Source organism: Phlebotomus argentipes, unplaced genomic scaffold (assembly GCF_947086385.1).
Source record: "Phlebotomus argentipes unplaced genomic scaffold, Phlebotomus argentipes genome assembly contig_10, whole genome shotgun sequence".
Taxonomy (NCBI): domain Eukaryota; kingdom Metazoa; phylum Arthropoda; class Insecta; order Diptera; family Psychodidae; genus Phlebotomus; species Phlebotomus argentipes.
Window position 1 is genome coordinate 82,850 of NW_026776141.1, and position 18,681 is coordinate 101,530.

Below are 18,681 nucleotides of genomic sequence, written 5' to 3' on the forward strand. Positions count from 1 at the left end.
AGAGCAGCAGAAACTCTTCTTGCCACATGAATTCTCCACTTTGACGGAATATACATATATGTATATACTACAGAGAAGAAAGACATTGTATTTCCACCACCATGGTGCATATGCTGCAGAACTGTTGCTACAGTGTCTGGGCAAAAATATTAGCCCTCCATTTGAGTGGTCCATTACATAACTCTAAATTAATCTCTTGAGCTTCTTGTCATGTCGGCGAGTGAGCACTTTACACTTTGTTTTTAGCGACATTTCTTGCTGAGACGATGAAAGAAAAGACAGAAAATGAGGTGAAAATCAGACAAAAGTAATGGTTATATAAAAAATAGTTTAGAATTTTCAGTCACTTTCGATGCTGTCGGTGTCATCTTGTGAAATTTAGCTCCGTTGGTTACTTTTTTTTCATTTGATTTATCATTGTTGGACCGTATTCATAGTCTCTCGGATAGTTTAGGTAATAACTTTTCTCCGCGTCATTCAAATGTTTATTTTCTTTCGCATGAGAAACGAAAGATAAGGCGTTGAACGTAAAAAAAAGAATTTAGAAAAATCAAATTCATCAAAATAACAATTTATTAGCACATATCAATTGCTCAATTCTTTGGCATGCAAATTTCAAACCGATTCTTTCTCATTGTTTCTTTGGTTCACACAAAAGGCAATTATGTGTAGCAGTTTTTTTTATTCACCAAATGTGTTCAAGAAAACATGTTCAATTGAAAAGAAAAGACAGGTTTTTCATTTGGAAGAAAGTAAAAACAAAGCTGATTTGCAATTGAACATTGTTTGCAGGCAAAAAAAAAGGTATTTTCAACTCCACTTTTCAATGCAAAAGTCAAAAGAATATCAATTGAGTTAAGATGTGAAGAGATAGAGAAATATATATTAAACATTTTCTTTCATTGTTCTGAGGGATAAAATGTGTATACAATCTATGAATTTATTTATTGAACAATTAGAGTTGAAAGAAATATAAAACAAAAGAGTGACAGATCAAACAACTTTAAGCAAAAGAAGCACAAACACAGATCTTTTCTTCATAGAGCAAAGAGATTGGGAAAAGGATATTCTCTCAATACATTTTTTTTTTTATTTCAATGAAAATTATAGGAAAATTGATAGAAATCTCTAAGGTTCCTCATATTCGGAAATATAGAAGTTTCTTGTGATGACAAAAAAGTAAAAATAAATATCATGATACACATTTGAGAACACACTTTAGTCAAAAGAATGCAAATTTGGTAGAAGAGAGGGAGAGAAAGAGTGACAGAGAAAGAGACAAGGTTAACAAAAGAATGAATGGAAAGAGAGAAACGGGGAAACATTTGAAAATTAACCACCAAAAACTGGATGAATAGTGAACGGAAAGTAATAAAAAACATAAAAACGTATGTACAACACATTAATTAATAGAAATAACAGAAATATGGATAGTAAAACACAACCATGTACAATAATTCAAATAGAGTTTTAGTCACCGGGCAGCCCATCCCAACATTTTTATATATAGCATTGTATAATTCTCATATAATCATATAATAATATAGAACACGACAATTTTGCAAGCATATATATTTATAGTAATAATTAAATATATAACAATAGAGTAATATTTATGAGAGGGGGAGGGTTGGAAAAACCGGCAGATATTATTTATAGCTTTGACATACGATTACAACATCTCTCTTTGTGGCATATATTTTTGACTTTAGACTAGAGGAAGACGAAAAAATCAAGAATTTGTATTTCTCGCAGAAGGGAGGGAGAGAGGGTAAAAGAAAAACATGTTTCAACATACAGATAATAAATTAATGAGTAAGGAAACCCAATAAAACAGAGACTTATGAGTTAAATAATTGTTTATGGCATGAGATTTGAATTGATAAGAGGGAATTAAAGCAAAAAAACCGCGACTTTACGTCATATTCCACATAAAACTTTTATTAGGTGAATTATTTCTTTTTTATGCCTCATAAGTCCTTACAGAGAAATTATGTTGACGATTTTTACTGTCATTTCTTACCTACATTAATTCTTTTGCCAATTTTATTTGTTCCTGTCTGTTTTTTAGGGACGTAAAATTTAATTTTTTTGTAACTTAAGCAGTAATACTTTACGGTTGATAAATTCAGGTCATGATAATCTGATTTCTTTTCTCACCTAATCAAAAAATTAAACTTTCTGTTAATATTAGAAGCATTTTTATGCAATCTTAAGTGGTGTCAGTTATGAAATGGAGCAGACAGATGTGTATTTTGTGCGTTCATCCATCGGTTAAAATGATATTTTGCCAATAAATGAGGTTTTCAGCCTCGATAAAGGATGGTTGATGGAATCTGGGGCTGTTCAATCTATTTTCCGAATATATTTACAAGATGATGAATATTATTGATGCATATTGTGCCCATAAATTGGCAAAACAATCTATAATTCCGCACATAAAGCACTAAAATGCCATACATAAATTAGTATTGAATTTCCACAGATAATAACACAACATGGAATCAGAATTACGATGGTCATCTCATATGTATTGGAAAATGACCGAATGCCGATGACTATTTTATGCAATTTCGAGGGGTTTTGCCCACACGTGGCCTCAGGGGTTGAAATGTAAATTTCATATTGTCCAACGAGACAGTACAGAAGGTCATGGAGCACCATCAACTAGTGGAATTATTAAAATCAATATGAATTCCATGTTAATTTTTCTCTCACAATCCTCCATATCGAGGCAGAGAGACAGAGAAATTCACCCTTAAAAGAAGGTTCCCATTAGTCCAGCACAGAGTGTCGATTTCAGGGATTCTCTTCCAATTTAGCACGTTTTTTTTCCGTGACGCACACAAAACGCCAAAAGCTCTGCCCATTTTGGGTGGCTTTCTTTATGAAGTGGCGACGAGGATGGGCAACAAAGCTCCGCAGAAGCGACTAAAATGAGATAATTAAAACAAATGTTGGGTTTCATTTGGGCATGTTCCATTACAATTTGCTCCTCATGTACCCCACAGAATATTCCCCACTTCCCATCCACGCACAAAATTGTCCTTTCCCATATCAAAATGCTCCACCCCTTGGAAAATGGGATACACTTTTTCTGCACTCCCGTTGATTACATCACGTTTTTTTCCTTCTTCGTCCAAAGGGACAATATCAGTCCGTTAATATCCATTGGTAAATTTGAATTTTTTCATACCCGGGACACTAGAACCTTTTCTGGATGGGAAAAACACACTCAACCAAATTTATATTGGGGCCAAATTGAAAAATTACACTGAAGAAATTAATTAGATTTTTCTGCATTGTCCCCACTTTGTCAAATGTTTGCCAAAACAGACACGAGGAAAAAGCTCATCTCACATTTGCAAATGCCTTCCCTTTCCCCCCATTTAATTTCCCCCTCCACCGCCCCCCAGCAGACTTCTCTCCCAGCGGAGATTGTCGTTCTGTGTGGTGAGAAATTGAAGTCGTGTGAAAGAATGTGCTATATTTATTTCCTGTCTCTCTACCAAGAGCCCCCAGAAACATTCCATATATAATTCAGGAGAAGAGAACCCCAGAGTTCAGGGGGTGTGAAGCACTGCGGAAATTGATAGGACGAAAAATACTGCATGGAAACATGTATAAGGAAATGTCACAGTGAAAATATCTGAGAGTAAGACAATGCTGAAAGCTCACAGTGTGAGTGACAAACCCCTCGACCTTAACTGCTTGGAGCCTTTCTCTCTCCCCCATTTCATGGAAAGTTTTGGGTGTCAAAGCAAGAGGGAAACTAATTTGATGTGCGAGGATTGTCTGTTTTATGTATTGCTGTCCGCAAAAAAGGGTATGGGCAGTGAGACCCTCGGCATGTCATTGATATCCCCAAGGAATAATGAGGCAAAACAAAGCTTATCACACGACGAGTATAACCAAGTGAATAAAGTTGCGCCACTTTTTATCTTCAACCACATAAAATGTGTCTATACGAGAGGAGTTTCCGTTTTTTCTCCCTCTCTTTTCTCACTTTTCATGCAAGCATAATATGACACAGAGAGAGCAAGTTTTGAGGCACAAGACACAAAAATGTGCGCCTTTTTCAGTGTTTCGAGACTAAAATATATGAAATACAAAGTGAGAGATATATTTTTTTTGTCCACAGTAACTTCACGTACCCCTTTATCGTATTTGCTAGTGGGGAGTCTTTTGGTATAATACTGAATAAAAATCAAATTTAATCAATGACAATATTGAATAATCCAATTGCCTTTTGTATGGCAAGTTTGTGTGGAAATTAGATTTTGATTAGTTTCGTTCGTTTCCATTCCATGTTTCACTGGAAGCTTTCTCTGCTGGAGCTTTTTTTGTTCGCCCTTCTTCCCACATTCACCACACTGATCCTCCATTGGAGTTCCCATTCTTTCTCCCTCTCGTGCTCTTGATTGGATACTCGTTGTATTTCTTGTATATTTTGTGGTGAGCTCGGCTTCAGCCAAAACCTCATTTCTCCTCCCGGTGCCGCCTTTATTATGACAACAGATTGCATTACAGAAAACCACTTTGGCTCAGTGATATACACACCACTTTTAATACTGCCGAGAGCCTCGTGTAGACGCACAAATTTATTATTGCAATGTGCTTTCATCTTGAGCGATTCACCCTGAAATCGACACAATTCCTTAGTCATCTTCATCCATAAATCTAATTCTGCTGGGAATTCGGCTAAGAGGCATTGTCTGCGTGAACATATCAATGGACAAATTGGTTCAGGATCATAGGACAAGAGCACACTCTCAAGGGTTAGTGATTAAAATGATAATGTCGAGTTGCAATCAATGGATTGAAAGAAAAAAAAAACCATATGACAATGATGAAAATAGAAAAGGAAATTGAGAAGAAAAAAAAACTGTTCTTTTCAACAAATAGAGTACAATCAATTGGGAAATGAAGCAAGATTTTGACAAAGAAAACGTGCAGATATAATTTTGAAAATGAAATTTTGATAAAAAACACACATAGAAAATTTAATAATCTCAGTTCTTTCCATAAAAGTATTTACAGTCGGTCTTGGGGGATATTTTGTTGTTGTTCATTTACTGGGGAAATTATACACAAATGAAAAGTATATCAACTTTTCTCGGGGTGTAGGGATGGAAGTTAGCACAGCACACAATCACACACACAATTTTTATCTTGCGTTTTCACAAATAATTTTCGTTTGTTTATTTTTTGAAAAGAAAATATTCTCAAAACTAAAAAAAAATTTTTGAAGTCGATTTTGGCAAAGTAACATAAAACTGGCAATTACGGTATATTTACAGGGACAAACTTATGAACAAGAATCTTTGAAATGCACTAAAATATATTATTTGATTTCTTTTACTAGAAACAACAACGAAATTACTCGTGGCGAATGAATTTTCCGGACACTGTTCTTTACCCGCAAGTATACGTGAAACTTTATGCAAATAGACTGCATAATTATTGCTTATGCTTTGTTGTTGAAAGAATAATTTTTATTTGCTCGCATTACACGACAACAAATGTAAGTATATTTATATACTTACAACAGAAAAGCTCTTTTGGAATAAGGTGCAAAAATGCACAATTTTTTACTCTTTGGGTAAAACAAAATTACCTATTGCTCAACTTGCAGCGAAGTGAAATTTATTGGAAGGATGCAAATTCTATGAGCAGAGCGATAAACTTCGCAGGTATTTACAATCCTTGCCGGTATTTGAGGGATACAATTAGGTGACAGGAAAAAAGAAAGAAAAAGGCTGGGACGGCTTTCCAACGGTGTAAAATATGTCAATAAGGAAGACATTGCTAGATTTCTTCAGTCATCCCTGCAATAATTACTTGACTTGCTATTACTGTTAAAAATTGATTGCTTCAAAGGTATATGAGTACGGCCCAACAATTTAATGGATATAGAGAAAAAATAAATGCAGAACAATAATTTCCCGTAGCTGCACTTGTCTCAGCTACTGATAAAGTAATTGATTAATGACTGTATTTCATCTCAATTTAGTTTAGCAGCCATAATATCTGTTATAATTATGTCTGTAGCGTACAAACAAGGTGAAATGTGAAGACATTAACAAAGAGGAGAAAACCATGAAAATGAAGACTAAATTAATTGGTTAAATTAAAAGTGGAACACACGATTAGGTAACTCAGTGAAAATTAATCATAATTGTGCTATGTGAGAAATAAGGTGAAAATGGAAAAATTATCGACATTGGTTTAATTTTGAAGGAGGTTTTTTCTTCTTCTTATATCGTATGTACAAACGCGACTCAATCTTCAATTAATGGGTTGGTGATGTAACAACTGCTAATTCAATTACTGCATGAATGAGATTGAAGAACAAATTGAGAGTATATATTTTGAAAGAAAGATGTCACAAAAAATACTATTGATAAGTGATGTTGTATATCTTATTTTCATTGAGTTTGAGTAGAGAACGAAAGATAATTTTTTTCGATATCATTGGAGAGTTCTTACAGGAAAAGTGAAATAAAAAACGTATGTTTTGTGAAATACTGGAAAAATCACAGTGAAATTAAAGTATAGTTGAATTGTTGGTGAAGAGATAGAGTGAAACTTAAAGAGAGAAAATGTTCCTAAAAGATTGATATCTAATAAGAAATGTCATCAAATAAAGAGAAAACATACAAGATAACAGGTAAATTAAAAGGACAGACAGTAATAAAACCAATAAGACAAAATTCCTTATACAGAGAGGAAAATAATAAAACTTAGATTTGATGCTTACAATTATCAATATCGTCATGGGATCGTAATAAATAGTGATCCGATGATGATAATCTTGAGTGCCCGTTCGTGTTGGGATGAGCTCCCCCCCTACGATCACTTTTTAATACGCTACGCGGTTCCTGTATCGGTTGATCCATGTACAAATCTTCGCACTCACTTTCTTTGTACTGTAGAACATTCTTGTGCTTTTCGTAGATCACAACACAGCGATGGCATCCCTTACTGTCATTTTCAAACATTTTTTTCCGTTTTGTTTTCATTTGCAACATACGCATTTTTCCCCAAAAGCAATTTCATCCCCAATTTATCAATTTATTCCATGTTTGATTGATGCAGTTCGACGAGATTGCAAATGAAAAATTTTGCCAAAGTATTTGCATCAACCGAGAGACAGTATTTTTTTGCATTTTGATTTGATTGTGCAAATTCCAATTTGGTGGTTTTGCACCATATTTCATGTGTTTATACGATTTTTTTCAACGTTTCGCAATAACCACAATCACACAGGACACGAACGATGATTGCCATGAAAAAGAGATAAGAAAATATTGAATTAGTTTTTCGTTTGGCCACTGAAAAAGTTCAATATAGAGTCAATAAAACATGTAAAAATGATAATTAAATTACAGTCACAAAAAATACATTAATTTCATGCACAATTTTCAGGGGAAATCAAGAGTTAGTTGATAAATATTGGGAAATTTATCTATTCTATAATACATCATATCTGTTCTTGCTCGTTTCTTGCACACTAAATGAACACCTATAAATTACAATTAATAGTCTAATTTCTATCATTCACTTACTTAATCACACATACACATTTATTATTAAACAGAAAAGAATAACCAAATACAATAATCTTTGAAATATCTTGTTTTTATGACGTTTTTTCTTATTGAAATTGATTTCAAGTCAGAGGATCAAAGAATTTCTAAAATGTCACATCACAAACTTTGATAACCATTGCAAGAAGACAATTGGAAAAGCATTGATTGAAATGTCCGATGGTGTCAGTGATTGATATCCCTCGATTTGCTCTCAATGCCGGAAAGTGTTGAGCTTTTGTTCCAGCAAAAAGTACTCTCATTGTTTTTTTTTTCTCTCTATCCTCCGGGTGGAAGTGTGGCCCAGTGGCCGGAAACTATGTGGGCAAAAAGCTTGATAGATGAACAGTGACAATTCAAATTATTGCATCTATTCACACAATTCCATCCCAAAAACTCACGGGATATTGTGTAATAGAGCATGAATTTGATACTTTTCTGTCCCACATTTCATCACTGATAGCATAGTGAAATTTTTTTTCACTAAATCTATCATAAAAGTTTGCAAAAAAAGGATATTAAAGTTGACTAAGTCACACAATAAATTGCAATGGCACATCAAAATAGTAAAAGAAACAAATATCACAAGACATCGACATTCATACACCAACGTTCTCGCTTCTAAAACTATAAAATGCAAATCTCTTTGGTTGGCGTCTACTGGAAAAATGATATGAATTTCGGAGCATTTCTATTTTAGTGAAATTTTTGGCAGTAAATGGGATAAAGTATAAATTTCAGCAGCACTTACTCGTCCACCATTAAAAATTTGTCACCATCTGATGCAACACACTTGCCCCTAAAGCTCAATACGGAGCCTTTAATATGAATTGGCTGTAATCCAGATTGAAACCATGATCCCTCCCATCGCTGGGGAAATGTGCAATTGGACACAGCTGAAAGTACAGTAAAAGAAAGAGACATAATTAACTCACTTTGCTTACCATACCACAAGATTGCTTCTGTTTTTATGGCTTTCCTTTTCGCAACGTAATTCCTGCCTGGAATGGTATTTGCTGATGGTGTGAAAATTCACACCATAGGATAGAGGTTTTGTTTGGATACTTAAGCTTAAGGGTAGAGAGATTAGAGAATTTTTATTTAAATAGAATTAATTAAGCGAACATCGTGTTTTTGCATATACTGAAAATTCAATAGCTTCAAAATATGTGATTTTCTTGTACAAAAAAGGGCCATATTATGTTATAAAGGAAGCGTGAGACAAGTTCAATACATCAACAATGCTTCCTACTCATTTTTTTTACACCCTCTTAAATTGAGACAAATTAGATGGTGGCCGGAGAGGAGACATTGAAGAATTGGCGTGAATAAATAAAGCGTTGGAAAAAAGAGGCGAAACGGAGGAATTTTAAATATGAGAGCCACACTTCCTTGTTTGAGGGAATGGTTTGTTCTTGTAATTCTTCCTTTTCAATTTCACTCCCCAACATCATCATCATTCAACAATAGCGGCCACAATGGGCGCGGGCCTTAAATTAATCCTCCATCTGCTCCAGGAGAATTTTCACCCTTGGAGCCTTTTTGTATCTCATGGAGGTCTCCGCGCTCCCTTGGCATAACTTCAATCTCTATCCATCTCCCTTTTGTCTTAGGAAAACCAACACTAATTAGGTTAATTGTCTATCCTCCGGTTTGGTAAATACGAGAAAGAGGAAAAGCAAGAATTTGCTATACATTAGTCCCCATTCACATCTCACCATCAGCCACCCCAGTCCGCCCATAAATAAGACAGTGGAGTCTCGATGGTGGTGCAACCGGCAAGATATATTGTAATGCGAACACTTCCTTCCAGGCATATTGTCCTCATATTGTACAGCCAAGCCCAGCATTACACAAGAACTCATCCTGGAGTACTCTGTGAGACCTATGAGGACAGGTATATCTGCTGAAGTGGGTGGAAAAAAGGAGAGGGTGCAAAATCTGTGTGAATCGTATGCAGTGGCTGAAGGAGTACAAATGATGAAGTATTCATTTAATGGACGTCTTCTTCTCGAAACACACACACACACACACACACACATTATTCTCTGACATGCATTAAATACCACATTCAACAGCAAATATTCACTCTTTGATGCTCTCTGGTGGGTAACTCTCTTGCTGCACTGTTTAATTTACATTGAGTTCTGACAAAAGTAAATTCCGAAATTCTAATTAATGCTTCCCTCTCCATATTATTTGTACACTCATATCATTTTGTCTCGGGAACTCTAAGCATTATCTCGTGACAGTGGCAAAAAAGCTCGGGAAGATTACTTATAAATAGTTCAATTAATCAATTTAAAAAATTGCAGTAAAATAAAAGCATTAAATGGTTTTTTTTCGTTCATCCCCATGCCATTAAAGTTGGTTTTACAGCAACACTGGGGGGTGTCAGATGTGAGTTATATTGAATGCCAAACTCCGAGCATTACACAAATTCCCGAGTGTGGCTTATTTGTTCATTAGCCACTGAGGAGATTTCTGTGTGCGTGTTTTGCAGAATATTGAGAGGAATTAATAATGTGAGAGCATATTAATATTTTAATCGCGAATTATTATTTCAAACTGTGTCACATCCCCCTTCGTTCCGGCCACCCTCTCGCTCTGGCCCCACATCAATTTATAATGAAATAATACTGAAAAGGCGGGAACACGCTGTGCACTCATCGCCAGGCGGGGAAGAGCAGGGTGGCGCAGAAACCACGATAGATGACTCCATTTGAGATCAATTTAATTATTATCAATTTTATTTGACGTCGATTGGGTGGGCTTTCAGCCCCCATTGAATTGCCAGAGTGTTCATTCACCCTCGAGACTATAAAGCTTCCGGGGTGCAAAATTTCATCCCCTTGCGCGCGCCATCAATCAATTTTCCATAGTCCAGGAATCAATTTGCAACATGTTTATGCATTAAGGATGTTTATTAATATCATTAAAGATTGTTTTATTGGCAGTTTTTCCTGCACTTTGACTTTACGTGAATTGAGCGACATTACATTTCATGTTAACCACCGTCATTCTCATTTCCACGTAGACAGGTTAATCAAATACTCTGTCTGGTGAGAGATAAAATTTGATGGATGGTTCTTTTTTTCTACCAACTGACCGCACCCTCCGGGGGGGCAGAAACTCCCCTTTTCTACGTGGAGCAATCTCTGGATGTTCGAAAAAACTAATTATAACTTTTTGAATTAAATTCTCAATGGAATTTTTCCATTTACCCACCAACCCCATGCTCCTCAGGGAGCTTTCCCATGTAACATTTTAGCATTGTGTAATAATTTTTACGGTCTACAATAAAAATGAAACATTTGTCGAAAGTGTAGAATTAAACATGAGATGCTCTTCCAGGAAATTTTATTTTTTACTTCATCTCTATGAATATGGAAAGTGTGCCAACTTGCATTGTATGCAAAAAGAGACTGATAGGATAAATGAGTTGAGAAAGAAAGTTCCAAAATGAAGTGAATTTGATGTATGTTTTGCCATAAGTGTCAAGTCACTTCAAAAATAATGGGTTACACGGCATTTTTTCATCGCATGTCCTCTTTTTCTCTCCCTCTCTCTCTTGTGGTTGTCCCAAGAGTGTGATACACTTTTCATATAGTTCACTTTTCAATAACCGCCTCGAAATGGATGAGAGGCCATTTGTTACTGCTCAAGTTTTCGTATATTTTTTCGCCTCCCACGAGGGGTGGCGAAATCGCCCTCAATTTTTTTCTTCACCCGCGCACAAGACACTTTTGGGGTTCTCATCTCGCGCCACTTTTCCGACCGGTGAAGAGACTTGAGCAGAAGTCATCAGGAAGTCTCCTTCATCATGAATGCCTCCACTTGTTTTCCATGTGCCAACAACACCCACTTCTTGAGCCGTGTCAATGAATTCGCGGGTGACAGGCATTCCCCACATTCGCGCTCGACATCGCGACGCCGGGAATGGTAAATTAAAGGGAAAATTCCATCCACTCCCGCCCCAATACAGAGCGAAAGTGTTGAATTTGCGGGAAATGCGGGAGATTTTCTGAGCCACCATCTAAATGAGGCATTTCACCGAGCATGCGAAAACCGCACAAATTCAGCAAATGATGGATTTCCTCACTTTTCTCACACTATTCACCATGTATTTGCAAGTCTTTGTCTCTCTGTGGAGCGATAAAATGGTCCAGAGTGCCATTAGAAGCACATATATGTATCTAGCAAATTGCATAGAAAAAAATGTTGCAAACTAATTTCCTGTCATAGGAAGTCTATTTATTATTTCAACGTGATTTGTGTATACAGAAAAGCCCAGAGTATATTATAATTTCAGTACAAACCGCACCTCTGCTGAGAGACAGATGTCAAGTGGCAATTACGCCAATTAACCTTCGAAATGTCTCCGCTAAAGTGAAATAGCTTCGTCTCTCAGAGGGCGATGTTTGATTTTATTCCAAGAAGCCTGAGTTAGTCTCCCTATTTAATAAAAAAAAACTTTCCGGGGAAAAATATGAATGCAATTGAGTTTAAAGTGGAGTTTTCGTTGACAGCGTCACGTGATTTAAATTGGTGTAATTTTTGGGGATTCAATTTTCCGGCATTAAAAATTAATTACGCTAATTATTTGTCAATTTCCACCGACAATGTGCTGGATTTATAGCTTAAATATTCACAAATCGATATGGCGAATCAGCGCAAAATTGTAAAATGTTTATTAAAGTTTTAAAGTGTGAATTTTTTTTTAATCAATACTCCGCTTGATAAATTGTTTACCAGCTAGCAAAAGCTTACAGAATTTCACGGCAGAGCGATAAATATATGTGGGCGATAGTTATGGTGATAGAAAAGAAATAAATCTTAAGATATTTTATGACACGTGAATGTGTTTGTGCGAGGGTGTTTTCCATTCTTTTCGCTTGCTCTTTTTTTCCGAGCTCCCAGAGGAAGCGAAAAAGCTCAACAGCGAAAAGCTTTTACACATTCTTTCACTCTTTTTCACCCAGCATTGCTCCCACTTTTTGCCGCCCCTGTTGTGCTGTTATTTTGTTATGCTAGTTACAAAAGTTCACATTTTATACCCAGAGAATATTGCATGAATTCCACGGAAGGAATTGGGGTGTGAGAAAGCTTCGTCACTATAAACAATTTCATATGTAAGGGAATCGTAATATTTTTACACTCTTAAGATGTGTGTGCATGACAAAAACATGGAAAATTTATAAAGATATTTTTCTACATTCTCACCACGCGCTCTACCTATACAAAAGTCGCAGTTGGGAGCTCTGGCTCTGCATTATTCTTTTCTTGTGCCATTGAGACCACAATAGAGACGTCTGGTTGGTGGGAAATTCGCAGAGAATCAGGAGGGTGAGCTTTGGCCAAAATTATCCCCACATTTTACATCACTTTTCTCCGCACTTCAGACCGCTAAGGGATGACAAAAAGTAGTCTATTGAATGTACAAATATGCATTTAAATCAAATAAGTAGGTTTGAGAGGAATATTCCTGGAAAGTCCTCAACTTTTCTGATGTCTGATGATGTCTCATAGTTTCACTGCAATAACGCATCTTCAGGCAATGCTATTAATATTTTTCCATGCAACATATGTACATATAAAATTGAAAATTTATGTGGAAGAGGGATTTTCTGCACACTTGCCACCTTCAGAACACATCTATGCAACCCCTAAAAAGCTTTATGGCGCACAAAAGAAACTCTCAGCTGCGAAAATTGTGATTGCATCGCAACAGAGCGGGGAGAATTTCGCTTTTTTCATGGTGTTTTTTGAGTGACAGATCGACTTAAGGGATGAAACTCCATCCCCAAGATTCAATATCAATCTCCTTCCTTTCGTATATATTTCTCTGCCACCCACAAACTTTTCCCACTCAACAAACTTGGCTGCGTCGCACAAGGCAGGTAAATAGATATTTTTTGTGCGAGGTAAACTTGCGATTTTAACTTCGACATTCGCCTTATATAGCTACGAAGAGAAGGTGAAAGAAGTTGCTTAAGCGTTTGACGAAACTTGAGGTTAAATTTCCATGCAATTTCCATTGCTTTATTGGTCACAATTGCAGGTCACTGAAAAGTTATTGAATACATTTTAATAGAGAGAATTTCTGAGAACTCACAAAGTTTTATGCCTTCATTCTACAGAGGCTCATTAATTAAGAGATTTTAATTGAAAATATTGCAATAAGAGTAGGTCTCTGAGAGCAGCAGGTGCATGGAACTTCTTCTGAAACTCTTGATTTTCTCAGATATTCTCCGAAAAGTTGACACGTGTTGTTGAAGTTATTTCCACCCCATCAATATTCTTCATCTGTGATGCGGTAAAACTTTCTTGCTCCACTGCAATTTCTCCGCTTTGTTCTTCATTTTATGCACATGGGATTTGCACTTCCCATATCGATTAAATTCAATTTCGAAGATCTTCTTTCGTGAATTCATTTTGCGGGAAATAAATGAACGCTCCAATGCGAATGAGATGAATAGCTGTGACAAGTCTAGATGCAGTTTTGGAGTTACAAATGTTGACAATATCTTTTGAATTGTGTATGTTTTGATGAATAAAGGTGTGTTCTTGTGGAAAAGCAATTCCTCTGTGTCACAAACTTTGACTTCTCTTTCCGTTTTCACCTGTGACATTTGCTTTACTCTACAGAGAATAGAAAATTCGAGGAGCATGCATTAACAAAGTAATGAACGAATTGAGTGAATTCATATGTTGATTTTTAAATTATGACATAAATTCATCCACCACTACTTTCAAAATGTTGATAGAATTGGCGAAAGCTCAACATCCGACAATGTGGGGATTTTTTTTTGACTTTCTGGTCGAGGAACAATGTGTGAAGTCCCATTAGTAATGGCAACAACTTGGAGACAGAATGAGGATCGATGCAGTCAGACATCCGTAAATCCTGGCACGTTTCTCGTCTCGCCAAATATGATCCCAAAGTGACAAACACAGTGGCTATACTGCGGATGATGAGCGAACGCTTTGGCGATTTATCGACAGGGATTTAATCGAAATTTTCTCTCATTTATCTCTTTCTCATAGGGGTCTTTTATGCACCTTCTCTTGTCTGCACCCATAAAATCCCCCACAACGAAAATTCCCTCGCATAAATGCTTTTATTCTTGCACAAGAAAGGTGTTCATGACCGGGAACAATCCCGAGATGCATTTTGGGGAAATAAACAGAAAAGCTTAGGAAGTTATTCTTCTGCATATCCACAGAGTCTCTGACCCTATATAATGCTAGAGCGCAATTTCCAGATTATGAACCATGAAATATTTTATGATTTTCACGAGATCAATGATAATTTAGTGCGGGAAAACAGTGGAAGTTGTAAAGAAGGAAAATGATAAAAATCATAAAGGCTGGGGTGCAACGAAGACTTTCATGGGAATTCCGCATTTTCACGAGAATGAAAATTTATTCTGCAATTCGCAAGAGCAGAATGATGCATGACATATTTAAGTGAGGGTAAATATGCTTCTCACAATCTTGTACGGAAAAAAAATTCCTCTGCATAGACTGTGGCTCTTTGTTTTATTGCATACTCACATTCAATCATTTCCGTCAGATATCACATTTCTGGATGTACGAAAAGCATATTTTGTGATAAATAACATCCCTTATAAATTTTGCCATAAATAAATGCAAAAATTTATTTTACGAATGAAATATTCATTCACACACCGTCAATTTAATTTCATGTCTCTTTATTCTCCTGTTCCATCCATTCTTTTTTTTTTTTGAAAGTTTCATATCCATAGAAAAATGTATTTTCTTTTAGAGGACAAGACACTCAAAGCTCAATAATAACGAATATATCCTCTAAAAAATTCCTCTCATTTTTGTGCATTTCATCGATTTTTTATTTCTTTAATATACAAATCCTGGAAAAAATGTGGGTATAATTTCCGGAAGGCGTGCGTGCATTTTTAAAATTCCTCTCAAATAGCGATATAAAATTTTTTGCCCCTCAACAGATGGAAAAAACACGAACGGTTGAAATGGGTAATATTTACTCAACAAAAAACCACAATTTCGTGGAATAACACTCCCAAAAATGCGCGCATCATCAATCACTCTCAGGTGGGTGGTTGACTCTCTAAACTAAACCCTGCATTACAATTTTTTCAGCCATGAAGCAAAAAGCTACCCTATAAATACGCGCATTCATGGTCGCATTTGAATGATTCTGGTGCGCGCACGGAAACCCTCTCTTCGCGAAAACATCCCCAGGGAACTGTCATTCACTGCCACAAAGCCCCTTTGCATGATGATCCTGCACGTGGCAAGACATTACAATGAATGTTCACTTGCAAGCGCCTTTGATCTAACAGTTCTGAGAAGTATCGCCTTAGGACTTTGGACAAAAGGGGTGAAAGAACACATCTAATTACACCACAAGTAAAGAATGTAAATCCTCAGTTTTGAGGAATGTTTCAGACTCGATTTTAATCAAGAATATTGTATTGACAGTTTATTTCTCATATATGGAAACCCTTGGGAATATGTACATATTTGGGAGTAGGCTCTTGGCATTTGCACAATATGTATAATGTTTTCTGGAAAATTGTTCAGGTGTTCTGTGGCATCTAGAGCAATTGTGGTGTATATCGTATGAGCAATTTACATAGCGACAGGCATAAATAAATAAAGAGAAAATGAGAAAATGGGCAAGTAGGGTTTTGTCAAGGGCTATAAAATAAATGAAATATTGTCGTACCTACATTACGTTCTACTTCACCTCAGCTGAACAACCCACGTAATTTCTTTCTCTGCCACTTTATCATGTATCTCTTCCTCTGGTGAAACCACGAAAGGTCCTTTAATCGCTAAAAATTTCTATGGAAGCTTGACATCAATTTGAATTGTCTCTGAGCATGCAACATAGATTTGGTGTACGATGGGGGATTTTATTTGAACCTCATCAAACTGACCATTGTGCGGTCACTGTGGGGTTTCTGTTAGGAAATTCCACTCATCTCACTTGACTCATACACACGTAATCCCATGACTTTGGGCCATCAGGCAATTGAATCAATGCGACCCGACAATATTCTCACACAACCCCTCAACTCAGACAATTTCCATTAAGATGTCTGTGGTTTTTGTGCACCCTCTCACTCAGCATCGTCTTAATAATATTAATAACTCAATTTCATGCAACTACGACGCATTAGGTTCCCTCTTATACGTCTAGCGAGGTATCAAAGCGCGCGAGAATGAGAGATGCCAAGGAGGAATTTGCTCAAGACACGCGTTCCACATGGGGCTCCTTTGAGTGGAAATTTATGCGAGGTTTCTGCATTTGCCACCCAACATCATACCCCCTTTTTTCCCCCAATCCACCCTAAACCGAAGAACGCCCTTCGGCGATGCGTGATGCAATAATTCTCCCGTAAGAACAATATTGCCTGCGAGACAGTTAATATATAGAGTCACTGCTACTGATAGCAAAGCAGAATATCTTAACTTAGCACAGCTCTTATCGATTCTTCGAATTTATCTTTCGTTATCAACTTAGTTTGTAAAAATGATTTTAAAAACGCTACATATATGAATCTCTGTTCTATTCAGTATGTTCTTATAATCTTCTATTAGCAATTCAAATTTTGCCATTTCTCGGTAATTTTAATTCAAATAAATAAACAAGTTTCAGGACTGAGATATAGTGAAAATCCCTTCTAAGCTTCATTACCTGTCTAAATTCTCTGACGTAAATAGTTCACCCTTTCGGAATAATGATTGAATTTGTGTTAAACAATGAACTGTCCCTCGTTTATTCTTGCCTAATAGATTTTCAAGCATTACCCAGAAAGTGCTTTTATTATGGAGAGGTGCAAAAGGAAATGTGATGAACATATTGTAGGTTCTTTCGACAAATGGAGCTTACTCTCACGAGGCTTCTCCATTTCAATTATTATGATCTCAAGTTACGCGCGCATCAGACAACGAATTCTCACCGACATTCGAGGAAAAAGCTCACCCAATAATGCCAAGTGAGTTGAAGCGCTGCCAACAGTTCTCAGACACACAGAATATTAGTTGATGGTGTGCGAAAGATGTTCTTTCAATTGCACCCATATTAGGGGCGTCAAAATAATTCATCTACGGAAGGATCCTTCAAGAGAATTACGATGGAATTCCCTGCGTATGTGTTCGTCGTCTTACAATACAGTCAACGTACTTTATTAAATCCAATAAAGCGATTTAATATTGTACGTATTATTCATGCGTGTCATTTTATTAGTAGGTTCACTATAATGACACGGAACAATTGCGAATTTGAATATGAGAGATCCTTCTCATCATTACTGATTGAGACACCGTCGAGTGGGTGGGATGAAGAAGTTTATTAAAAACGACACAGAGGGAAGCTCACACAGTCACGTGTGAGCTTTCTTCGTGCAGCTTTCGTCCTTTATTATTAGTTATATGTGTGTATAAGACATAAAATATATCCCGAATGCGTCTCGCAAGGAGAGTGTGAATGTACCATTGAGTCTTATGATGATGTTGGGTGTTGTATTGCGTGCGCCATCCATCTCTTCATCCTTGCCACGCAGCACGAGGGTTTTTCGACGACAACGCAAATGGGGCGGAAGCAAAGTAGGCCGGGTGGGGTGGAACAGCTTGTAACTGAATATCGTGCACCATCCATATGAATAAACATATAACAAGAATATTGTTAACTTTGAGTACACAACGATGTAAATGGTGCCACTGCCGGGGTGTCTTGTATCTTTTCTCTTTCTCACTTGCCCATCATTGTCGTCTCAACTTCGCATTATCACACACACATTCTTCCCATTCCCTCCAAAGTACACTCACCCACACACTGTCATCGCAACCCACCTGGCCCACCCCACACACGCACATTAATGCTCGCCTGATTTCGTGTCGCTGCCTCGCACTCCTTGTCCCGCGCGCACCTCCTGCCACCCCCAGGATCGTATCCCATTTCGCCTTGCGTGGGTGGCCTCGGGGTGGTTGGAGACTAATGTTCCTTTAACACCCAGAATTGTTTCACTTCCTCAATACTTACTCCAGGCGAGGCGCCCGAGGAGAAATTCCCGGATGAAGAGAA

At 36.8% G+C, this 18,681-nt stretch overlaps 1 protein-coding gene across 2 annotated transcripts in view; it reads right to left on the reverse strand.

Moving 5' to 3' along the window:
• Window positions 1-18,681, reverse strand: part of LOC132263675 (uncharacterized) — a 148,433-nt gene that overhangs the window by 13,106 nt on the left and 116,646 nt on the right. Inside the window, exons 3-4 of one of the 2 annotated variants that reach the window (XM_059764779.1) lie at window positions 8,341-8,485; window positions 6,920-6,984 (exon numbers count right to left, since the gene is read on the reverse strand). In XM_059764779.1, the coding sequence (XP_059620762.1) occupies window positions 6,920-6,984; window positions 8,341-8,485 (210 nt within the window). Of the gene's footprint in view, window positions 1-6,760; window positions 6,985-8,340; window positions 8,486-18,681 lie in introns of both variants that reach the window. The other variant, XM_059763979.1, reaches the window with a different exon arrangement.